This window comes from Chlorocebus sabaeus, chromosome 13, assembly GCF_047675955.1.
Source record: "Chlorocebus sabaeus isolate Y175 chromosome 13, mChlSab1.0.hap1, whole genome shotgun sequence".
Classification (NCBI taxonomy): domain Eukaryota; kingdom Metazoa; phylum Chordata; class Mammalia; order Primates; family Cercopithecidae; genus Chlorocebus; species Chlorocebus sabaeus.
Window position 1 is genome coordinate 8,799,035 of NC_132916.1, and position 26,361 is coordinate 8,825,395.

The window sequence follows — 26,361 nt, forward strand, 5'->3', positions numbered from 1 at the left end:
CTCTTTTATATGTATAGAGGTAGACTAGGTTTGCAGGATTTATGGGTCATTTCAGTTGTGAGCTAGCTACCTGCTAATATGAGTCCAATGTCAAGGGGCACATCTAAGTGGTTGAGTTGTTTTCAGCGTGATTTCCTTTTGTAGCTTGATGATTTAGGTGCTTTCTCCACGTTCATTAAAGAAAAATTTCCCCTAGAAAATTTTACAACCTAATCATAAACTTCTCGTCTATCTAAAAAGATATTTTGGGGGTAGGCTGTTTTTCATACCTATAATGTTCCCTTCACACATACTAACTAATGCTGAATAGTATTGTTATCTATGTAAATATAAAAGTATTGACATAGCAATACATGTTAATGTAACTGTATTAAATTTATGACAAATAGACTCTATTCCTCATTTAATTAGCTGAATATTACTTATACCAGTTACATGTAAATTTGATTAAGAGGAGCTAAAAATTGGGGAAAATAAATAAAAGAAAGGCACAAATTAATTTCAGTAAATTTGGAATACCATTAGAGATTACAGTATTATTTTTGATCAATCAATCAACTATATTTTGGCAAATCAGCCAAAAAGAAAATAAACGGAGTCTAAAGTAAAGTATGTAGATACTGCTGGCTTGAAGAAACACCTAGGAACCTTTTATATGGGTCAATTTAGTAAAGGTCCAGTAACCAGAACGGGATTAATGTTCACCGTTGACGTTGGAAAGGTATTTGTCCCGTGCCTGGCTTATTTTGCTTAACATAGTGACTTCTAGTTCATCCAGGTTTCTGCAAGCATAGGATTTCACACTTTTTATGGCTGATTAGTACTCGTGTGTGTATATGTGTGTGTGTGTGTGTGTGTGTGTGTGTGTACACACCACGTTTTCTTTATCCATTTATCTGTTGATTGACACAGGTTGACTCCATATCTTGACCTACTGTGCTACAATAAACATGGGGGTACAGGTATCCCTTTGATACGCTGATTTCCTTCCTTTGGATAAATACCTAGTCATGGGATTATTGGATCATAGGATAGTTCTAATTTTAGGAAATTTTTGATTTTTTGTGAAAATGGGGTCTTGGTATGTTGCCCAGGCTGGTCTCAAACTCCTGGACTCAAGCAGTCTTCCCACCTCAGCCTCCCGAAGTGCTGGGATTACAGGCATAAGCCACATTGTACTTTTAGTTTGTTGAGATGCCTGCATACTGTTATCCAGAATGGCTGTACTAATTTACAGGTTACAACAGTGTATAAGAGTTACCTTTTCTCCATATTCTCACCAACATTTGTTATTTTGTGTCTTTTTGATAATAGCCATACTGAGGTAAGATGATATCTTATTGCTGTTTGGACTTGCATTTCCTTGATGATTAGTAATATTTAATTTTTTTCATATACCTGTTGGCCATTTGTATGTCTTCTTTTGTGAAGTGTCCATTCTAACATTTTACCCACTTTTTGTTGGGTTTATTTGTATTTTTGCTTTTGAGTTTTTTGAGTTCCTTGTATATTCTGGATATGAGTCCTTTGTTGGATGAATAGTTTGCAGATATTTTCTCCCATTCTACAGGTTGTTTCTGTTGATTGTTTCCTTTGCTGCACAGAAGCAGTTTTGCTTAATATAGTCCCATTTATTTACTTTTGTTTTTATTGCCTGTGCTTTTGAGCTCGTGGCCATTAAAATCTTTGCCTAGACCAATGTCCTGAATGTTTTCCTTGTTTTCTTCTAGTAGTTCTATACTTTGGGGTTTTATGTTTAAGTCATTTTGCTATGATTTTTGCATATAGTGAGAGATAGGGGTCTAGTTTCATTCTTCTGTGTATACATCTTTCCCAACACTTTTTATTGTCCTTTCTCCAACATGTGTTGTTGTTACCTTTGTTAAAGATGGTTGGCTGTAAATACACTAATTGATTTCTGGGTTCTCTATTTTGTTCCATTGCTCTATGTGTCTGTCTTTACACCAGTATCCTACTGTTTTGGTTACAATAGCTTTACAGGATATTTTGAAGTCAGGTAGTGTGATGCCTCCAGCTTCGTTCTTTTGCTCAGGATTACTTTGGCTACTCAGGGTCTTTTGTGGTTTCATACATATTTTAGGATTATTTTTGTTTTTTTCTATTTCTGTGAAGAATGATATTGTTATTTTAGTAGGGATTGCATTGAGCAGTCATTTTAACAATATTAATTTGGTCAATGAGCAGGGCATATCTTTCCATTAGTCTGTGTCATCTTCAATTTCTTTCATCGGTGTTTTGTAGTTTTCCTTGCAAAGGTCTTTTACCTCCTTGGTTAAATTTATTCCTAAGTAGTTTTTGGTAGTTATTGTAAATGAGATTGCTTTCTTGATTTTTTTCAATTATATTGTTATTGGTGTATAGAAACACTATTTATTTTTCTATGTTGATTTTGTGTCCTCCAGCTTTACTGAATTTATTAGTTCTAAGAGTTTTTTGGTGGAGTCTAGGTTTTTCTGTATATATGATCATGTTGTCTGCAAAGAGGGACAAGTTGACTTTCTTTTTTCCAGTTTGGATGACTTTTCTTTCTTGTACCTGATTGACTTGGCTAGTACTTTCAGTACTGTGTTGAATTGGAGTGGTGAGAGTGGGCATCCTTGTCATGTTTCAGTCCTTTAGAGGATAGATGTTAACCTTTTCCCCATTAGGTATGTTCCTTCCATGCCTAGTTTGTTGATGTTTGATCAAGAAGGAATGTTGAATTTTGTCAAAAGCTTTTTCTATATCTTTTCAGATGATTATATGGTTTTTGTCCTTCATTTTCTTTTTTTTCCTGCACACCATGCTTCTGTATGTCCTTCTTTTTCTTGATGTGATGTATCACATTTGTTGATTTGTTTATGTTCAACCGTTCTTACATCCCTGAGATAAATCTCACTTGGTTATGATATGCTATTTTGTTGAAGATTTTTGCATTGATGTTCATGACGGGTTGCTATCGTTTGGATATTTGACCACTCAAACCTTATGTTGAAATTTCATCACCAATGTTAGTGGTAGGGCCTAGTGGGAGGTGTTTGGGTCATGGCAGCAGTCCTTCATGAATAGATTAATGCCCTCTCTCGGGTAAGGGGCTGTATTAGTTCTCATGAAAGCTGGTCGTTTAAAAGAGAGCCTGGCACCTTCACCTGCTCTCTTGCTTTCTGTCATGTCACATGATCTCTGCACATGCTGTTTCTCCTTTGCCTTCTGCTGTGATTGGAAGCAGCCTGAGCCCTTCACCAGAAGCAGGTGCTGGTTCAATGCTTCTTTTACAGCCTGCAGAACCATAAGTCAAATAAATCCCCGTTCTTTATAAATTATCCAGTCTCAGGGATTCCATTATAGCAAGACAAATCGACTATGACAGTGACCTTGGCCTGTTGCTTTCTTTTGTTCTTGTATCCTTATCTGGTTTTGGTGTCAGGCTAATGCTGGTCGTGTGTAGGAAGAATCCCTCCCTCTTCACTTTTTTGAAATAGTTTAAGAATTGCTTTTAGCTTTTCTACATAAATGTAGTGGAATTCTGCAGTTAATCCATCTTGTCCAAGACCTTTCTTTGTTGGGGGACTTTTCATTCCTGCTTTAATCTCACTACTCATCATGGGTCAGCTTAGGTTTTCTTTCTTCCTGGTTCATTCTTAGTAGGTTGTATGTGTCCATGGTTTATCTATTTACTCCAGATTTTCCAATTTGTTAGAATGTAGTTGTTTATGATAGTCTGTAATGATCCTTTGTATTTCTGTGGTGCCAGTGGTAATGTCTCCTATTTGTGTATGATTTCTTCATTTGAGTCTTCTTTTTTTTCTTGGTTATTCTAACTAGTAGTTTGTCATTTTTATCTTTTCCAAAAACCAAGTTGTTATTTTTTTTAATCCCTTCTACATTTTTCTTGTCTCTATCTCATTTAGTTCCACTCTGACCTTTATTATTTCTTTCCTTCTACTAACTTTGGGTTTCTTTTGTTCTTTCTTTTCTAGTTCTTTAAGGTATATTGTTAGGTTGTTAATTTGAAGTCTTTCTACTTTTTTGATGTAGGTGTTTATTGCTATAAACTTTTCTCTTAGCTCTACTTTTGCTGTATTTCATGGGTTTGAATATATTATGTCTCCATTTTTAATTCTCTCAAAAAATTTTTTGGTTTTCTTCTTAATTTCTTCCTTGACCTAATGGTCATTCAGGAGCATGTTGTTAAATTTCCATGTATTTGTACAGTTTCCAAAGTTTCTCTTCTTATCATTTCTAGTTTTATTCTGTTGTGGTCTGAAAAGATATTAATATCTGATATGATTTTGATTTTAACAAATTTCTTGAGACTTGTTTTATGTCCTAACATATGATCTATTCTGGAGAGTGTTCCATGTTCTGACAAGAAGAAAGTATTCTGCAGCTTAATAATATGTTCTGTAGAAGATGGTTAGTTCCATTTGGTCGTAAGTGCAATTTAAATCCAGTGTTTCTTTGTTTCTTTGTTTATTTTCTATCTCATAGATCTCTCCAGTGCTGAAATAGGGATATTGAAGCCTCCAACTATTGTATTAGAGTCTATCTCTCCCTTTCAATCTAATAATATTTTTTTTTAAATACATCTGGGTGCTCTGATACTAGATGCATATATATTTAGAGTTGTTACATCCTTTTGCTGAATTGATACATGTTTCATTATATGATGATCTTTGTGTGTGTCTCTCTCTCTTTTAAAGACAGAATCTCACTCTTTTGCCCAGGCTGGAGTGCTGTGGCTTGATCTCAGTTCACTTAAACCTCTGCTTCCGGGTTCAAACAGTTCTCATGCCTCAGCCCCACTAGTAGCTGGGATTACGGGTGCCCACCATCCCACCCAACTAATTTTTGTATATAAGTATAGCTACTATTGTCCACTTTTGGTTTTTATTTGTATGGAGTGACTTTTTCCATCCTTTCATTTCATTCTTTATGTGTGTGTGTGTTTTGTTTTTTTGTTTTTTGTCTGTTTTGTTTTTTTTTTTAACAGGTGAAGTGCTTTTCTTGTATTTATATAGTTGGGCCATTTTTTTTTTCCTTGAGATGGAGTTTCACTCTCGTCACCCAGGCTGGAGTACAGTGGCATGCTCTTGGCTCACTGCAACCTCCGCCTCCTGGGTTCAAGTGATTCTCCTGCTTCAGCCTCCTGAGTAGCTGGGATTACAGGCACCCACCACCACTCCTGGCTAATTTTGTGTATGTTTAGTAGAGATGGGGTTTCACTATGTTGGGCAGGCTGGTCTCAAACTCCTAACCTCAGGTGATCTGCCCGCCTCAGCCTCCCAAAGTGCTGGGATTACAGGCGTGAGCCACCGCACCTAGCCAGTTGGGTCATTTTTTAAAATTCATTCAGCCATTTATCTTTTATGGGGGAAATTAATCCATTTACATTTAAAATTATTATTAATGAGTAAAGACTTATTTCCATCATTTTGTTAATTGTTTTCTGGTTGTTTCACATATGCTTTTTTCCTTCTTTCCCTTTTATTGTTTATCATTGTGGTTTGGTGGTTTTCTGTAATAGTAACTTTTGGATCCTTCCATTCTCCTTTGTGTGTCTGCTCTACCAGTGAGTTTTGTACTTTTGTGTGTTTTCATGATGGTACATATTGTCCTTTTCCTTCCAGATCTAGAATTTCCTTGAGCATTTCTCATAAGGCTTGTCTAGTGATGAATTCCTTCTGTTTGTGTCTCGGAGAGATTTAATTTCTCCTTTATTTTTGGAGGATAGCTTTGTTGGTAGAATATTCTTCACTAGCATATTTTTTCATTCAGCACTCTAAATATATCATCCCATTCTCTCTTGCCTGTAAGGTGTCTGCTGTGAAATCTGCTGTTTGTCTCATGGGGATACCTTTATATATGACATGACACTTTTCTCTTACTGTTTTTAGAATTCTGTTTGTCTTTAACTTTTAACAGTCTGACTCTAATGTTCCTTGAAAAAGCATTTTTGAGTGGAATTTATTTGGGATCCTTGGAGCTTCTTGTATCTGGGTGTCTAAATCTCTTGCCAGACTTGAGAAGTTTTCAGATATTATTTTGTTAAATAGGATTTCCATGTCTTTGTTCATCACTTCACCATCTGGAACACCCCAAATTCCAACATTTGTTTGCTTTGTGGTGTCCCATGTATCACATAGGTTTACTTTATTTTTTAATAATTAAAAAAAAAAAAATTTAACTGGATTTTTTCAAATGATCTCTTTTCAAGTTCAGAATTTTTTTTTTTTCCTCTCCCTGGTCTCATCTTTTTTTAAAACCCTCAATTGTATTTTTATTTCATTCATTGAATTCTCCAGATCCAGGATTTTTGTTTGGAAATTTTTAAAGATATCTTTCTCTTTGTTTAGTTTCTCATTCAGATCATGAATTGTTTTTCTGATATTTTGTATTGTGTATTTGTGTTCTAGCATATCTTATTGAGCTTTTTACAGTGCCTCTGGTGTAGCAGTTGCTTCTTCCAATTTTATGGATTGGCTTTTTTAGGAAAAGACTACTTTTTTCTGTAGATGTATTTGTAATGTTGCTTGGGTAGGTCACTTTGGCTTTGATTCTAGTTGGGCACAGTGGTTCAATGTCTGAATGATTTCTTCAGCTGTAATCAGCATCAGTTGTGTCTGTGGTCTCTTCAGTGGCTCAGGTAGTGCTTGTTAGTAGAGGTTGCAGTGAAGCTTTTCTGGGGACAGGGACACCAAGTGGGCTGGTCGTCAGGCACAGCGGTGGTGCCAGTGGGTTGGGTATGCCAAACCTTGGGCCTCCAGACAGCCTGCTTGTGTGCCGGCAGTAGTGGCAGTGGGCTGGGAGGGCAGGCTGGTCCTCGGGCTCCTGGGTGGTGTGTGGCATCATTCATGGCAATAGTAGTGGCAAGCCAAATCTCTCTCTGGTCAGCATATGCAGGCATCAGTGGTGGTGGTGGCAGGGTGAGCAAGCCAGTGCTCAGGCCTCCAGGTGATGCATATGGGCAGATGGCTAGCAGTGGTGATGGCAGCAGGCTGAGTGGGCCCATCCTCAGTCCTCTGGGAGTTGTGTGTGAGCCGTGGTGGTACCAGACAGGGAGGGTCATTCCCCAGTCCCACAGACAAAGTATGTGGGCACCGGCAGGCTGAGCAGGCCCATCCTCTGGGTCCCGGAAGGTGCTCATAGCCATTCACAGCAGTATGTGGGACAGATCAATCCCCAGGTCTCCAGATGAAGCATGCAGGCACTGTCAGTGGTAGCATCAGGTGGGGCAGGCCTGTCCTCAGTTCCCCATAGTGTATGTGGGTGCAGGCTGTGGCGGCTGGGACACATTGGTCCCCAGGTCCCCATAGAGCATGCTTGGGTGCCAGCAGAGGTGGTGGGGGGCATAACTGACCTATTCTCAAGCCCCAGATGGTATGCACAGGCATCATGGACAGGGCAGCCCTGTTGACAGGCCCTGCAATGATACACAGTTGCCAATGGCAACAGGTATGGTAGGTTGATCTCCACGCTCACAGATAATGGTACATGCATGCACTGGTGGGAACAGCAGCAGGAAGGCAGACCTGTCCTCGGGCCCCCTGACGTGCATAGGCACCAACTGTGGCAGGTAAGGCTGTTTGATCCCCAGGCCCTGGATGGTATGCCTGGGTGGTGACATTGGTTGCAGCAGTAAGAAGGGCAGACCTATACTCAAGCCCAGGGCAGCACCCAGGTGGGCCAGTTCCCAGGTTTCCTGAAGATGTGGTTCACTTGTGGTGGCTTTGCTGCTGCAGGAAACACGGTTGCTGTTAGTGGCAATAGCCCCAGGCAGGTAATTCTCAGGCTCTGTAGAGCGATGTTTCTGTTCCTTTTATCCCGGCAGTGGCCTCCTCAATGTGTTGTACTGCATATGATACAGTATGGGCACAAGAGATGGAGACCTGGCTGCATGGTTGGATCCATCAGCATTGAGATGCAGCAGCACTCTCAAGATATTTTCTAAGAGTATCTGTATTAACCCTTTATGTACTATGTATTCTGTAAACATTTTTGACATTTTTCATTGCTGAAATGTTTGCAACACAGAACATTGTCCTTTATATAGACAAAGACTTAGTTTATATCTTTCTAAAGAAATGCTGCCCACCAGCCGGGCTCAGTGGCTCACGCCTGTAATCCCAGCACTTTGGGAGGCCAAGGCAGTTGGATCACCTGAGATCAGGAGTTCAAGACTAGCCTGACCAACATGGTGAAACCCTGTCTCTACTAAAGATATAAAAATTAGCTGGACATGGTGGCTTACGCCTGTAATCCCAGCTGCTCAGGAAGCTGAGACAGGAGAATCACTTGAACCTGGGAGGAGGAGATTGCAGTGAGCCGAGGTCGTGCCACTGCACTCAAGCCTGGGCAACAAAAGTGAAAACTCTGTCTAAAAAAAAATTTTTTTAATGCTGCCCACCACACTCATTGCAAGTTTATATGAATTACCACCTATATTTTCCATGTTTGAGATACATACATATGCATATATATATATATAGAGAGAGAGAGAGAGAATTATTTCCATGCCCTGTGAAAGTAGGGAAGGAGTAAATGTTTATTTCAAAGTGTCAGGATATCATAATCTTCACATATCCATCAATTTAATTCATGCTATCTAAAGCTTAAAAGAGATATATGTGATTATGTCAATAGTGAATCCAAATCACTTGATCAAACTTAGAAGCTATTTGTAATAAAGCTCGTTGTAAATATTTTTTAAAAATCAGCTAAATTAAACATGATGAAGAAAGCTACCATACATTTGATTAAGTAACTTACCAAACATGTTATAATAATCAGGCAGTCAATGAAAATGCTCACTAGTACTGTATTATCCATTGGGTAGCTTTAACCCACAGAAGATCTTTTCTGCAATTTTTTTTTTTTTTTGGTTCTGCCTCTCTGTGTTTATGATTTATATATTGATGTCCTCACTGTCATGTCCATGGCTCTGAGCTTTCATTCATGATTTCCAGTTTATTAGTAGGTTTTCTCTGTTGTTGTTGTTCTTGTTTAGCTTTTAATTAAATTTTAAAATTCTTATATTCTCAAAGTGTGTTTAAACCTGATTGAAACACTTTATTATGTCCTAGTTATGTTTCCCTGAATTTTTCTTTTCTTTCTTTTTTTTTGGAGACAGAGTCTCACTCTGTCGCTCAGGCTGGAGTGCAGTGCGCAATCTCACCTCACTGCAACCCCCGCCTCCTGGGCTCAAGCGATTCTCCGGCCTCAGCCTCCCAAGTAGCTGTGATTACATGCGCACCCCACTACACCCGGCTAATTTTTTGTATTTTTAGTAGTGACAGGTTTTCTCCTTCTTGGCCAGGCTGGTCTCGAACTCCTGACCTCAGGTGATCCACCTACCTCGGCCTCCCAAAGTGCTGGCATAAGCCACCACACCCGGCCCTGAAGAATTTTCTTTAGATTAAAAAAATTTTTTTTTTTTTTCCCATTGGAAGAACTGACTCCTCCCCAACAATGATGGAAGGCAGGGGCCACTGGCTTTTCTTTCCTGGCGGTGGCATGAGCTCTACAGGAATCTTTTGCCCTGACACACGAACTGTGCCCATAGATACCATCTCTTGAGAATTGTTCTATAATGGTAAGTCTGGCTAAGAAGGGGCATTGTTCCCTCTAACAGTTCCTCACCTTGCTTTGTGGGATGTGTTTCTTTGTTTTTACATGCCTCTTAGCAACGGGACAATGCTGCACTATTTGTCATCCTCCATCTTTGTCTCTCCAACACAGCATACATTTCTCAAAAAACAGAGGAGAGATGAACAAATAAATAACTTTAATGGTGTCCTTATGATACAAAAGGTTTGATGTTTCCCTCTGTTATTTAACTTTAAATGCAGTATTAATTGGACTCTGAAATTTTTCACTCAATCTATATAACATCAGCCCTCGATATCCACAGCTTCCGCATTTTTGGATTCAATCATCAATTGAAAATATTCAAAAATGAAAACAAAAATGAACACAATAAAAAATAACAAAAATTTTAAAAGTAATGCAGTGTAACAGCTATATACTTGGCATTTACGTTGTATTAGATATTCCACATGATCTGGAGATGATTTAAAGTGGTAATTTCTGGATGTTGTCATGGCAATGGTAAACTGGCATGGCATACTGGTGAATGTATCTTATGGAGAGGTTAGGCACCAGACATAATTGAGGACTAGCTAAAACAGCGACAAGATCAAGGAAGGCCTCCAGAGTTGAAGATAGATACGCTGAGGCCTGAAAGACACCTAGGGGTTTGAAAGGCAAAACGAGTGGACAAAGCAGCGGAAGAAGACAGATACAGGAGGATGTGCATAGCTTATATGCAAATACTACACCATTTTATATCAGGAACTTTAGCATCTGTAGATTTTGATATCAGGGCGGGGGGCGGGTTCTGGAACCAATCCCTTCTGGACACTGAGGGATGATCGTATATATAAAGCACACACACCTCGATATAAAGCACACACACCCATGGATATATATTTTGCATAAGTAGGATGGCTGGTTGAGTTTTTAATTCTTCCATTTGTTATCACTTGTACAGGCATGTTTAAAAAATAAAAAAAAAGCTCAGTGTAACATTTATTTTCCAGTTTTATTCATCTTAGTTTTCCGGTGTATGGTTTATAGGTAAATTTACAAATTACATTTTATTTTCTTCTTTTCCTAATGAGGAAATAAAGTAAATATATAGAATGTGAGAAGCTATTAAATTGTATTAAGCAGTTGCCTTTGCCCAGTTTGTCTTGAGTGGAATGTTTATGATGGCTTGAGCTGCCTGCAATAAAGAAGACACGAATAAAAAGAAGCTTTAAATTCTACTTGCTAAAGAAACAAGGACTTTTGAGCGAAAAAAGTTTAGATTCCAAGTCTAAAGTCATTGAAAATGTTTTAAAGCTAGGCTGTTTTTTTATTGCTCAATATTTCTTTTTGCTCATAGCCAACAAACCAGTTATATTATCATGTTGTGAATTATTGCTATCAAAAGGTATGTTTCTCTTGCACTTTCCCTGCCCAGACTGGACACTGTGCAGTTGCTGTGGCTGCATTTCTCAGGCTCTGGCTGTTCTGCCCTCACTTGGTCCAGGGAGTGGGGGTGATTTTCCAAATAAACAGCACAATGGAATCAACAACAACAGCAGCAGTAAATGTTAGGAGGAATGTGTAGATGACAGAAGCTCTCACCGCACCTGACTTCTCAATGAAATCAGTGACGAACCCTTCCAGTACAAAAACTAAGCAAACTACACCTCCAGCTGTCGAGCCCTCACCCCACTCCAGCTCTTCCCCCTCTCTCAGTTGTCCCAATTGTAACTCAAAAGGTGGAATATCACGGTCTTAAAAAAAAAAAAAAGAGGACACTACAGACTAACCAAAGAGCAGGGGGAGAACAGAGTGAATTACTTAATCCCCAAGAATACTGATGTTGGGGAGGCAAGACCTAAATGGGGCTAAGCTCAAGCGGGTTTTTAGCTTCACCCAGGAAAGAATTCAAGAACAAGCTGGTCGTAGAAGAAAATCACTTTATTGAAGCAGCAGTGTTATAGCTCTGGTGGTGTTACAGCTCCGTGACTGCTTCTGCAGAGCAGGGCTACCCCGTAGGCAGAGAGTAGCAGCTCAGGGCAGTTCTGCAGTCATATTTATACCTACTTTTAATTACATGCAGATTAAGGGGCAGTTTATGCAGAAATTTCTAGGAAAAGAGTAGTAACTTCTGAGTCATTGGGTCATTGCCACGGAAAGGGGTGGTAACTCCTGGATGTTGCCATGGCAATGGTAAACTGACATGGCACACTGGCGGATGTATCTTATGGAGAGCTTAGGCACCGGCATAATTGAGGACTAGCTAAAACAGGGACAGGATCAAGGAAGGCCTCCAGGGTTGAGGATAGATACGCTGAGGCCTGAAAGACACCTAGGGGTTTGAAAGGCAAAACAAGTGGACAAAGCAGAGGAAGAAGACAGATCCTGCTGAGCTCAAACCACAAGCAAGGGGCCAAACGGAAGGGGGGAAATCCAGGCCCTCCTTAAAGGGTCTCCATGGCAGGTCAAGGGAGAGGTGGGCAGGTGGGGAGGCAGTGAGGCAAGGAGGTTAGAAAGTCTCTAAGGCCTTACTGGGCCAGTGTGCTTGGTCTGGAAGATAATTAACCTGGACAAAGAAATGATTACATAGCTCTTCTACATTATTTGCCATTGTTGATGAGAATAAGCATCTTTCTCATTTAGAAATAAATGTTAAAATAATGCTGTCTTCTAGAGACTCCCTGGAAAATGCTAAGAATGCAGTAACTCATCTAGGGGATGGTGAGTCATAATAAATTTTCAAAATCATGACCTGTCTCCTCAGTTTCTTGTAAATAATTACCAGCTGACACATGTTTATTTTATATGTCCTCTCCTGGAGGTCACATCATGGAATCGAGCAATCAGTGGTGGGAGATTATAAAAGGAAATACTCCATGTTAACAACAAGATATTTTAACATCTGATTTCATTTATCTGAGCGCAAAAGGTGGAAAGTTTGGCCTAAACATGCAACTAGCAAATGTTTTGGGTGCCATTATGTTCTTGAAGCTGACATATTATGAGAGCATGTGAAACCTTTAGCTTCTAAAGGAGAGAAAGAACAGCTAGGATAATAAATGTGATCTTTTATTGTCTGGCTAGGCTACCACATTGAAAGGAAAGAGAGATGCTCGATTTATAAACTGAGCAGATGACATCGCATAAGTAACTGCTATTATGTTGAGGTGAGACAGAAGTTACAATCTCCAAACATTTATTGGAATTGGGAGAGAAATGCAGGGGACGCTAGTTCCACACCAGAGCCACTAGTCCATTGAACATCAAACCTAAGGAAAGAAAAAAAAATGGCTGCTTTGTTGTGTGTAATCCCGATCCAGATTTCCCTGGAATGGCCCAGGAATGAGTCAGATCAGGGAGGGCTGCCTTGTCTGGCTAGCAGGGTCCTCCTGCTCACCCTCAGGGAGCCTGTGCAGCGTGCAGTAATTGCAACTTCAACAACTGTCCCTTAGTTCTAGAACATGTGGAGTCAGGGACCCTACATGAATGCTAACAGCAGGATAATTATGCACAAGTAAAGAAATATCAACAAACATAGTGGAAGCATTTGCTCTAAAAAATTCCCCAGTGATAGATTATCTAGGGGACAACGCCTAAGGTCAAAGCTGTCTCCAAGATAATAAAGATAAGAAAGGAAAATCCTTGTTTTGCAGTCTGAAAGATAATATAGAAATCAGCTTTGGAAGTGACTATAGGCACTGCTAAGTTAAAGAATGAAAAAAATTGGCCAGGGATTACGGTGGCTCACACCTGTAGTCCCAGCACTTTGAGAGGCCAAGGCAGGTGGATCACCTGAGAACAGGAGTTCGAGACCATCCTGGCCAACATGGCAAAACCCCATCTCTACTAAAAATACAAAAATTAACCCGGCGTGGTAACGTACGCCTGTAATCCCAGCTACTCGGGAGGCTGAGGCAGGAGAATTGCTTGAACCCAGGGGGCGGAGGTTGCAGTGAGCCAAGGTCGCGCCTCTGCACTCCAGCTTGGGCGACAGAATGAGACTCCATCTCAAAATCAATAAATAAAAATTAATAAGTAACTGGGGAAACATCAAGCATAGCTGGATCCAGTATGCAAATGATCTCTCTCGGAGACTGTCTCTCTCTCATCACTTTTTCCTTCTGAGCAGCGGCTTGGTTCTCAGACAGGTATCTCATTGTGGTCACATGTATGAGGCTGTTTTATTCTGACTGATGAGGCCAGAGCTGCCTGCTCGCCCCTGGGCTAGGGAGGGGAAAAGGAGGTATAGCCATCTGAGCTTGTTGGAGCAAGTACCTTGAGCTAGGAAAGAGAATATTAGTTTTCCTTTTTGTCACTCATTTTATAAGGGTCAGTAATGACTGCAAATCTTTATTTTACGTTTCAGGAATCACTTTTAACATCTTCTTTAACAATCTCCCTTTTGCTCTTAAAGTTATGAACATCAGATTATGGCTGAGTGGCATTACACCTGGAATAAACTTCAAGGCACATTGAAGAACTTACAGTCAGGCAGAGAAGGGCAGGATGTGCATTGTTACATTAGTCAACTTTTGTTTTAAGTTAGACTCCTTGAAAACATGTACCATAAACTGACAGGCTTCTTCCCGGCAAAGTTTTGACATGGTTTTGCTTTGTGTGGGAGTATATTGATTTTCTTTCCCCTGATAAACTTTGCACATCATCTAGAGGCTTTATTAACATCTTGAGAGAAAACAAACTTGTAACTGAACATGATGATAGACTCATTAACTTGTTAGATCTGATTTGTTTGACTAGGTGTAACTTAATTGTAAAACTGGCATTGTTCATTTAACAAAGTGTGCATTTATCATACAGTCCTACAACTTGCATAGTTATTTTGTATCAGAACTGATCAAATGAGTTACTGGGTTTATGTAATACCCAGTAAGTCAAACACCTCATTATGAAGGCTAAGACACAATAAAGAAGTCACAAGCTAAACAGGCTTTGGCGTCGCTATTTTAAGGCTTTATTTATGTACTAGGTAGAGAGTGCTGTGGTTATGCTTTATCTGGCATTTTTTGGTTTGCTTTTGTGGAGTTTCTGTTTGTTTTTAAAGACAGGGTCTTGCTCTGTTGCCCATGCTGGTCTCAAATTCCTGGGCTCAAGAGATCCTCCTGCCTCAGCCTCCCAAAAAGCTGGGACTATGGGTGTGTTCCACCCTACCCAACTGGCATGTTTTAACTTAGAGAAAATTGAAACTTTATTAGCAAGATTAACAATGAAACCTCTGCATGGATAGGAAGACTTAAAACTAGTAGTTATGTCTTAGAAAAGACTCTGTATCTCACTAACGAGGAACTATTCTAGCCTGGACAGTTTCTGAGGAGAAAGTAACTGGGGAATATCTGTTGCTGTTAGCTACAAACAGGATTTTAGGTTTGTGAGAGGCATTTAGATTGATTTGAAGTGACAGGCTGTCTGTCTTAACTTGGTAACTGTGAGAACCTTTCTGATATAGATGTAAGATGCTTATTACGAGTTCATCTCATAAGCAGTAACCACCGCCCTGTATCCTGTTAATATCATTGGAAAATTTGGATGGATAGTCTTTTGATGGGTATAGTTGAGTTTACTCTCAATACACAATGTATATTTGTGTGAGTATTTCTGTATCTTCAATACATATTTCACAGCAATATCTGAATGTATGTTTTTGTTTTTGTGGAGGCTGATTAGAATGTGTCACCACTAACAAAGGGTGACACCTGGAGAATTTTGATCTCATGCAGGGTCCACCTCGTGGCGGTGCAGCAGTCATCTGCTGGTGGCTTTCAGACACATGCCACCTTTTCCCCTCTCTGCCCTGTAAGCTGGGGCTGACTGTTTCTGGCGATGGGAGGGCCAAGAGAAGGCAGAAGCCAGGGATGTTTCTTCCTCTCTCTCCCGGGGACGTCTCTGGCAGTGGCTTCATCCCATTCATTGTCACACTCCCAACCAGACAGCCCAGCTGCAGAGCTGTGGTGACTCCAACAGCTTATCCCATTGTCCCCAGTCCCAGATGGCAGCTGTGCAATAATGACACTAATCTCAAGTGGCTTCCTTTCCCTGTTTAGGTCTTCTGTGTTTCCACGCCTCTATGACTAATCTCATTCAATTCCGTCAGATGAACTACCTGGTGTGGGCCCTCTTTTCCTAACTATACCCAGAGCCATGCAAATAGCCATGCAGTTACGTGTCAAGTACAAACCCTATACCCATTGCAACCTAGTTAGTGAAAAGTGTGTGTCCCTGTTACTTTATCAAGAGAAAGATAGTTTTTTTTTTTTTCTTTTTGGTAATATTAACTAAGAAGGATTTGGAGACTAGAATGGAATTTAACTCTTTGTGAAGATAGATGCAATATTTCGTGTGGAAAACATAATTGTTAAACAATATCTATAAACATAAAATTTAGGATGTTCAATAAAAGCTATCAGAAGGATCATGGGTAAATAAGTCAGGTCTTACTGCTAATAATTTTTTCAGATTTGACAGTATTATGACTGTGATAAGCAGGGCTGTCAAGCCAGTTGTCATCTATTTTTACAGTAATTGGAAATCTATCAAATTGTATTTGGGGTTGACTAATTAGCTTCTGACCTTGAACGTGTTTATACAGTTGGATTCTTGGTGTTAATCTAATTTTCAGATTCTGCTGGGTTATTTATTCCATTCTTGTTGCTCTAGTTTTCCTCTTTGTGAGGGGCACTGTTTATGAGTCATGGGTGAAGGGACATACTCAAGTGAGCAGGAGTGGCTTCCAGGAGTGCCACAGTCCGGTTGACATCTTCGTGCTCTTCTCCCCGGGTCCCTCTTTGATTTGTATGGGTCTGGTGTGATTTGGAGGGTCAGACCTCAACAACGGGGAGGAGAGGGCAAGTGAGTTATGATGAAAGAGAAGCATGGAAGGAAAGGATCACAGCCTTGTCCAGAGAAATGGTAAAAATGTGAGTAGCCTTTCTAAGAACTTGAGGAATACAACTTTGTTGGGTTTTCCATTTAATACTAATAAAGTGGAAAACGGGCTGGGCACGGTGGCTCTTGCCTGTATTCGCAGCACTTTGAAAGGCTGAGGTGGGTGGATCACTTGAGGTCAGGAATTTGAGACCAGCCTGGCCAACATGGTAAAACCCCATCTCTACTAAAAATACAAAAAATTAGCCAGGCGTGGTGGCACACACCTATGATCCCAGCTGTTCAGGAGGCTGAGACATGAGATTTGCTTGAACCTGGGAGGCGTAGGTTGCAGTAAACCAAGATCACGCCACTACATTCCAGCCTGGGTTACAGGGCGAGACTGTGTCTCAAAAAAATAAAATAAATAACGATGAAAACGCTTATGGCATTTAGCAGTGTCACAATATAAAGCCAAGCACATTTTCTAAGGCCTTATTTTTTTTCAAGTAGCAAAAGAAATCATTTAGGCTATCATCTGAAAACAAAACAAAACTGGCCAATTGCTGTTATAGATTTTAGCTCCCTAGCTGATTAAGGTTTCCCAGAAGTGACTATTCATATACAAATGAAATGAGTAAGCCCCCAGGAATTACAGCTCCTGGTTAGGTGGGGGAATCTTTTTGTCCCTGATTTATCTGTGAACTAGCATTTGCAAGAGGTGGGGTGGGCTGCTCTGAGACTCAGTTTACCCACAGTAAAGGATTCTGTTCCAGCTGGACTTCCTGATGAAGAGGACACTCCCCGGCTGCTCCCCCAGAGGACTCTGTTTCCCTAGTGACTGAGAAGCAATTTCCATGGCCAACCCCTGCACACGCTAGAACTCCAACAATGCCACCTTGAGCAGCCTTGCTTCAGGCATAACTACTGTCGCTCAGCACTGCTAGAGACGTTTCTGGGGCCACTTGGCTTGGGCCCTGCCATGCCCCAGTGACCTCACAGTGGTGCAGTGGTGCCAGCCTTCTGACCAGCCTTCTTGGACTCCAGCGAGAAAGCTTTCCTGTCTTTGACTTTTAAAATTTTTTAAACTGAGTAATCAAGAGAAACAAAACAGAATTCAGAGACAGTTAATCCCAAAGAATCATGCCACTGTCTGTGAGATGACACCCGTGTGTGAACAAAGCCGTCCCAGACACCCAAGGTGGAAATTTCGAAAAAGGCCCTTCCAACTTCTGTTTTGTGTTCCCTTATTGTCTGCTGGTTTTGAAAACAGATTGGAAATGACAGAAAAGACTTCAACAATCCAGCCCACTGATTGTATAGGAGCAGAAATGACCAGATCGGCCGGGCATGGTGGCTCACACCTGTAATCCCAGCACTTTGGGAGGCCGAGGCGGGTGGATCACCTGAGGTCTGGAGTTCGAGACCAGCTGACTAACATGGTGAAACCCCATCTCTACTAAAAATACAAAAAATTATTTGGGCATGGTGGTACATGCCTATAATCCCAGCTAGTCAGGAGGCTGAGGCAGGAGAATCAATTGAACCCAGGAGTTGGAGGATGCAGTGAGCCAAGATTGCACCATTGCACTCCAGCTTGGGCAAAGCTCCATCTAAAAAAAAAAAAACACTCTGCTAATTAGCCTGTAAGAAAAGGTGTTATTGAATTCTCCATGAGCCTCTGATGTGTCTGCTCATCTCTGAGGGAGGCACTACCTTGTTCTGACCCACCTTTTCAAGGAAGTTTTAGAGCAAATGACCTTGAAAATAGAGAAGATAATGTTTCTCTCCAGATCAAAAGGCAAATATGCTTATTGTGCAGTATAATAAAGACAATGTCTCCCTTCAGGATGAAAGGATGGCTTGCTTAGAACTACTTATAGAAGATTTGAGTTTCCTAAGCTCAGGGTCCTCAGCTGTGATGCAAAACCCCTGTACCTGTAGAATCTGACTTAGCCTATCTGCTTCAACCCTGAGAGACATGTGGAGGGGAACTGGTATAATATGATGCTCATGCTTCTTTCTCCTTGTGCTCTGAGTTCTGCAGTCCTTTGTCTCTGATCCAGGAGTCTCTTGTCTTCTGTCGGCTTTTATGATACTGCGGCAAACTAATTTGTTACTTGCAAGATTTTACTTGCAAGCTGGGTAAAATCTCACATTCTTCCCAGTTCTTGCCAGTTATTCTAGTACTACACAATAACATTCTTTCATAAAAATTGTGGGAGAAAGCACTGAAATTTACTGATGAGGCATACATATTTAATATAGGGTTGGCAATATGCGTTTTAGTTTTATCACACTGTATGAATTACTAGAATTTTTCAACTATCTGTAACTTCTTATACCATTATCTATAAACACCTACCCCCCAATAAAAAGACTTCTATCTGGCTAAATTTTATCTGGTGTTAGAACAATTTGTGATTTGTTAGCTGAATGTCTACTGCAGCTTTCTGAAGGTAAGAAAAAACATAAATGCTTTATATCTATTTATCTGTATATGAAACACTTTCTCAATAGTCCTGCCAACTCAGCTATTTTGGAGGAATTACTTTATGTTTTGAATGAGGATTTCTTTCACGTCTGCAAAAAACAGTCGTAGCTAGCTCAGTGTATTTCATAAGGGTCAGTCATGTCCTTCAGACTTTTCGTTGTGGTGTTCAGACATTGTTTTAAATCTCTTTCTCAATACCCTTGAGCTGGCCATTGAAGGATTTGTCGCATTTCAAAAGATTGAGTAAAAATAATGGGATGCTATGTTCAGGAAAACAGAACATAACCAAACAAAAAAATCAGCCAGCATGATTTCCATGCTGCTGTGGGGAAGGCCCTGGACTCATGGGCAGGACTCCACAGGCATGCCTGAGCCTGGACCCATCACGCACACTGGACATCCCGTCCACTCCAGCAAGACTCCACACACACGCCTCCATGGGCTGAGGACTGTAAGTGTGAGGGCCAGTTGATATTCCACTGCCCCAGATAGGATAGGTTTAGTTAACTAAATTATACCACCTGGGATTGGTGAGCCTTGTAGTGAAAAACAGCCTGGGTTCCAAATCCCTGACTTTGGGATACTTCTCTTTAAAATGGCACACTCAAGGCTGGGCGCGGTGGCTCAAGCCTGTAATCCCAGCACTTTGGGAGGCCGAGGCGGGCGGATCACGAGGTCAGGAGATCGAGACCATCCTGGCTAATACGGTGAAACCCCGTCTCTACTAAAAATACAAAAAAACTAGCCGGGCGAGGTGGTGGGCACCTGTAGTCCCAGCTACTTGGGAGGCTGAGGCAGGAGAATGGCGTGAACCCAGGAGGCGGAGCTTGCAGTGAGCCGAGATCCGGCCACTGCACTCCAGCCTGGGCGACAGAGCGAGACTCCGTCTCAAAAAAAAAAAAAATTAAAAATAGCACACTCAGCCGGGCGCAGTGGCCCACACCTGTAATCCCAGCACTTTGGGAAGCCGAGACAGGTGAATCACTTGAGCTCAGGAGTTCGAGACCAGCCTGGCTAACATGCTGAAACCCCGTCTCTACAAAAATGCAAAAATTAGCCTGGCACTGGCATGATGACGGGTGCCTGTAATCACAGCTACTTGGGAAGCCAAGGAGGGAGAATCACTTGAACCTGGGAGGCGGAGGCTGCAGTGAGCCAAGATTGCGCTAATGCATTCCAGCCTAGGCAATAGAGTGAGACTCTGTCTCAAAAAAAAGTAAAATGGCACACTCCAGATTTTTGAGAGTCACATATTTTACGTAAGATGTAGCATTATTTTCAGACATGGTAAGCGACCGGCTGCAGCAGTGGTCTTACGAGAGAGTAACTAGAGTTGACTCACTTTGCCTCTGACGTTGGTGGAGCTCAAGGTTTCTCACGGTGTGGTCCCCTGAGCGGCAGGAACAACATCACCTGGCAAGTTGTTAAAAATGCGAATCTTGATGCCATCCCAGAATTTACAAAATCCCAGGGTGGGTTCAGCGATCTCTGGTTTAACAAACCGTGCCCTCTCCCACCCAAGTAATTCTGATGCACACAACAGCTTCAGACCAAGGGGTTTTGCTCAGGGTGTCACATGTCAGAGGAGAATGAGGTTAGTAAATTATAAATAGGAAAAGAAGAAAATAAATGTTGCAGTCAAACATATAAGGGGATAACATATAGCATTCATTAAATAAATGATAAATAGCATTGATTCAATAGCGTTGATTAATCTATTGTTTTTCATTTAAGAAGTATATGTCAGGCCAGGCGCGGTGGCTCACACCTGTATTCCCAGCACTTTTGGAGGCCAAGGCAGGTGGATCACAAGGTCAGGAGATCGAGATCATCCTGGCTAACACGGTGAAACCCCGTCACTACTAATACAAAAAATTAGCCGGGTGTGGTGGTGGGCACCTGTAGTCCCAGCTACTCGGGAGGCTGATGCAGGAGAATGGCGTGAACCCGGGAGGCAGAGTTTGCTGTGAGCCAAGATCGCACCACTGCACTCAAGCCTGGGCGACAGACACTCCATCTCAAAAAAAAAAAAAAAAAAAAGAGAAGTCATGCCTATCCTATGTCAGTCACTGTTAAGAATACAAATATAAATAAAGCATTCTACAAATGTATCATCGTGGACAACTGTGGCCTGCAGGGAAAAATCCAACTTGCCACATATTTTGTATAAAAGGTTTTATTAGGACACAGCCACACCCATTCATTTGCATACTGCTTATGGCTATTTTTAGCTACAAGGCCAAGTTGAGAAGTGTGACAAAGGCCATAAAACCCACAAAACCAAAAACACTTAATATTTAATATCTGGCACTTTACATCCAAGTTTGCCAATACCAGGTCAAGGGTTTCCACATTTCAGGTAGTTAAGCACTAGTGGAGTTAGGAGTAAGTGTGGTATGCAGGGGTTTGTCTGTCATCCAGTAATATATATGTATTATTTTTTCAGTAGCAGAAAATTTAGCTTCACAGACGTTAGTATCATGGAAGGCATACAGACTGTGGGACAAGAAGCAGAGCAATTGCTGGCTTGGTGTATGAGTGAACAGAAGGAGAGTGAGAACAAATATAGAAGTTAGAAAAGGAACAAGTGAAGAAAAAATGTGGCTGAGAAGGGAGAATATTATCAATCAAAAGAACGTGACCTATGTGAAAAGCTAAAATGAGGGAGTATGTGGCAGAACCTGGCTGGGGAAAGGAACTAAGAAGCAGCAAGATACTGGATTGGAACATTCCAGTTGCCTGGCACAGAGGGTGGGCGGCAGAGTCTTTGCGGGAATGCTGAAGTGTTGATGCCAGGCAGAAAAGGGGCAGATTCCAGATGGGGCTGGGAGAGTCATGCTCTGCTGCACTCTTGGCTGGAATGTAGTGGGCTGATCTCATCTCACTGAAACCTCAAATGATTCTCCCGCCTCAGCCGGGCTCCAGCGGTTTCCCTGCCTCAGCCTCCCAAGTAGCTAGGATTACAGTCATGTGCCGCCACGCCCGGCTAATGTTTGTATTTTTACTAGAGATGGGGTTTTGCCATGTTGGCCAGGCTGGTCTCGAACTCCTGACTTCATGATCTGCCCGCCTCAGCCTCTCTAAGTGCTGGGATTACAGGCGTGAGCCAACGCACCCAGCCTCTGCTGCACTTCTGTGTCTACCAGGAGTCCATGTGTACTTATGTGGCTATTTACAGTAGGGCTCTCTCAATTCCTGACTCTGCTAAATGACTAACCATGTAGTGATACTGGAGAAAAAGCACTGGATTTCCCTGCGGGGAGCTTGAGTTACTTCTCGGCTTCACCTCTTAACTGTTTGACCGCGGGCACCTCATTTCATGGCTTCGCGTCTCCCTTTCCTCATTAGTGAGAGGCTTCCTCCCACCTCCACGTCGTGTGATTCTTCTAGACTCACTTATTATCATTGAAGGGCATGGCTAAAAGAAGGCCACAGCGTATTTCTCCAGCTCCCTCACTTAAAAAGCAAAGGAATAGCAGAGACTCAGGGCCCTTCTGAAAGGGAAACGTTGACTACTTTGGCACAAGGTCATCCTTTCCTGGGAAAGGTTTGCTGCTGATTTATTTCCATCTCACACCTCATAACAGATGTCTTCTCTTGCCCAAAGAGATTGTTTACTGTCGAAATCTTTAGAGGAAAAACAAGCAGCCGGGATTCATGTGTGTGATTATATTTAACTTTCTTTCAGGAATTTTTCTTTAAATGTGGAGCACACCCCACCTCTGACAAGGAAACATCAGTAGCTTTGCACCTGATCGCAACAAATAGTCGGAACATCACTTGCATTACGTGCACCGACGTCAGGTAAGGATCTAAAAATAGTGTCACTGCCACCACAGATGTCAGGTAAGGATCTAAAAAATAGTGTCACTCCCTGCTCCTTACTTTCCCAATGCTGTTCTGCCACACGAGCCTTCCTCAGTGAACTCTCTTCCCTGGGGAGTATCTGCTTTATTTTGATGCTTCTGTCCAATTTGGGTATGTTTTAATGTGATGAAACGATTTAAAATGCCAGTGACTTCGTTTAAGTAGGTAAATAGGGTCCTAAGATGGGAGATGGCATATCTAAAATAGTGTATATAATCTTAGTTGATATTAAAATATAAGCTCACATATTTGAGTATAAAATGTAAACTCATCCATTAAGTTCAAAAACAAAATGAAAATACGGTACTAACATTAGGAATGTTAACATTAGGCATGTGCCACCATGCCCAGCTAGTTTTTTGTATTTTTAGTAGAGACAAGGTTTCCCCATGTTGGCCAGGCTGGTCTCGAACTCCTGACCTCAGGTGATCTGCCCATCTCAGCCTCCCAAAGTGCTGGGATTACAGGCATGAGCCACTGCGCCCGGCCAGGATTGGAAAAACAATTTATGAACACCATAACATATAGCCCATACATTTTATTTTTAAAATGTCTTTTCCATACATTTCAGTTCTCCATATTTGCCTATATTTATGCTGAGGCTTCGCACACATTCATACACTCAAAATGAAAGCATGTAGCTAGTTTGGGACCTTGTTATTTCTAATCCCAGTGATCACAAGAAAAGCAAGCAAATGTGGAGATGGCCCTGTTAGTAAAAAAAGGGAAAATGACTCAATGTGAATTGCGGTGTAGGAGCCAAGGACAAAGTGGAGGAAACTGAGTCTGTTTGCTCTGCAGAGTAGGCAGTTCAGAGTAGAATTCCTTACTCTACACTTTTCGAATGGACAGAGAAAACAAATTAGCTTCATTACACGTTCGTTGAGGTTGACTAAGAAGCTCAAATTGCAGTAGTGAGAACTTAGCCCTAATATCAGGATGAACTTTGTTTTGTTTTGTTTTGTTTTGTTTTTTTGAGAAGGAGTTTCCCTATTGTTGCCCAAACTGGAGTGCAATGGCGCAATCTTGGCTCACTGCAACCTCCACCTCCGGGGTTCAAGCGATTCTCCTGTCTCAGCCTCCCGAGTAGCTGGGATTACCAGCATGCACCACCATGCCAGGCTAATTTTGTATTTTTAGTAGAGACAGGGTTTCTCCATGTTGGTCAGGCTGTTCTCAAATTCCTGACCTCAAGTGATCTGACCGCCTCAGCCCCGCCAAGTGCTGAGATTATAGGTGTGAGCCGCTGCACCCGGCCCAGGAAGAACTTTTTAATGAAATGCCAAAATGAATTAATGAATAAAGTCAAAGAATCTATTGTTTCAGACTTTTAATCAAAAATAATCTCATACCCTAATCATTTTAAGTGTTGTCTTTCTTTGGCCTTTGGAACTGTATTAGATGGTCTTTTAAAGTTGCTTTAAACTCTATGATTTCATGGTAAGCAAATATTCACACTCCTATCAGGCTATTTCTATACTCTAATAAATTAAAATTAAAATGTTGATTAATAGAAGCCCAAAAACCTTAACAACATCTGTTGAACAAACCTGTTTCCAAGAAGGAATAAAAATGAGACATGATTTTCTCTTTGCTGCATGTTTAGTCACTGCTGTGGCAGGAAGCACCACAATATTGCCTTTAAAATGCAGCGCTTCAGCCTTTCTTGGCAAGGTGAATGATTGCGTATGGCTAACACTTTCAACATGCAAGAAGAACAGCTAAGATGGGGATTCTGGTGTTTCAGGAAAGGAATTGGAAAGTGCTAAAAGTGAGGGCTTGACTGCTCTGATAGCAGTAGGTAATTAAAGTCAATTTTCAGTTTTTCAAAGGAAAAATTCAAAATACTGTTCTGTAAGTCAGAAAGCAGCTCATGAGCCAGTGTTTTAAACTTTCCATTACGGTTGGTAACGATGACATTAAAATATGTGGTGATGATGGTATTATCTTACTAAGAGCGTTGCCCTCCCCGTTTCCTGCTGTTACACTGTCACTTTCGTATTAATAACTAGTAATATCTTCCAAAGACAATGAGCCACCTCCCAGATACACAGGATGATAATGGCTGGAAAAATAATATTGTCACATTAATTTTTTTCGTAGGATAACTTTTGGGAGAATTCATATAGGGAAGCGTATGTGTGAATACATACGCTTATATGTATTCATATCTATACATATATACATATATACACATATACATATATACATATATACACATATACACATATATACACATATACACATATATACGTATATATGTATATACACATATACACATATATACGTATATATGTATATACACATATATACATATATGCATATACATATATACATAAGATACATATATCCAGATGCATCTTAAGGGTGTGTGTATATAACCAACCACTTGATTGAATAGGGACCCTTCTCGTGTAAGGGAGCCGAGTGCCCCATATGTAGGAAAGAGAGAAGAACTGACTTCGAGAGTTCCATGTGTAAGGACATTATGAGCACCTGCACAGACACTCCATGCCGTTTGGTGACCATTGTGGGGTTTTTCCTGATCATGCTTTCTTTTTACATTTAGAAATCATTCACAATAAACTCTAAAAAATGTTATAAGTGACCAGGTGCGGTGGCTCACGCCTGTAATCCCCGCACTTTGTGAGGCCGAGGCGGGTGGATCACCTGAGTTCAGAAGTTTGAGACCAGCCTGGCCAACATGGTGAAACCTCGTCTCTACTAAAAATACAGAAATTAGCCAGGCGTAGTGGTGCACACCTGTAGTCCCAGCTACTCGGGAGGCTGAGGCAAGAGAATCGCTTGAATACGGGAGGTGGAGGTTGCAGTGAGCCAAGATTGCGCCACCGCACTCGAGCCTGGGTGACAACAGCAAAACTCCATCTCAAAAAAAAAGTGTTAGAAGTTATTTTTACCCTAATGCTTAGTAAAATTTCTGTTTAATTTGTTCCTATCTCTTGATTATGCCTAAATATTTGTAGTGTGTGTGTGCTGTATAATTATATTGTGTATAGTTTTGTATCGTACTTTTTCCATTTAGCATGACATTACGATAAATTTTCTCTATGCCCGGCACACATGTGGTGGCTCATGCCTGTAATCCCAGCACTTTGGGAGTCCAGGTAGGCAGATTGCTTGAGCTCAGGAGTTCAAGACCAGCCTGGGCAACATGGCAAGACCCTGTCTCTACAAAAAATATAAAAGCTAGCCACGTGTGAGGGCATGCACCTGTAGGCCCAGCTACATGGGAGGCTGAGGCGGGAAAACGGCTTGAGCCTGGGAGGTCAAGGCTGCATTGAGCTGTTTGTGCCACCGCACTCTAGCCTGGGTGACAAAGTGAGACCCTGTCTCAAAAAAATAAAAAATGAAAATAATAATAAATTTTCTCTGCCATGAAAACAGTTTTTAAAAAATAGGTACCTAAAATTCTGTTATATGGGAATATGCTGTTGTAGGATTTTGTCCTTAGTTCAGCTAAAAATGGGGTCCTTGTCACACATCCATGAAAAATTAGGCCCGCAGACTCTTTG

The 26,361-nt window shown here is 41.2% G+C and overlaps 1 protein-coding gene across 5 annotated transcripts in view; it reads left to right on the forward strand.

Moving 5' to 3' along the window:
• The window catches only part of PRKN (parkin RBR E3 ubiquitin protein ligase), a 1,397,785-nt gene that overhangs the window by 746,521 nt on the left and 624,903 nt on the right, over positions 1-26,361 (forward strand). For all 5 annotated transcript variants that reach the window (XM_073022292.1, XM_073022290.1, XM_073022291.1 and 2 more), the window contains one exon: positions 22,650-22,765. In XM_073022292.1, the coding sequence (XP_072878393.1) occupies positions 22,650-22,765 (116 nt within the window). The remainder of the gene's footprint in view (positions 1-22,649; positions 22,766-26,361) is intronic.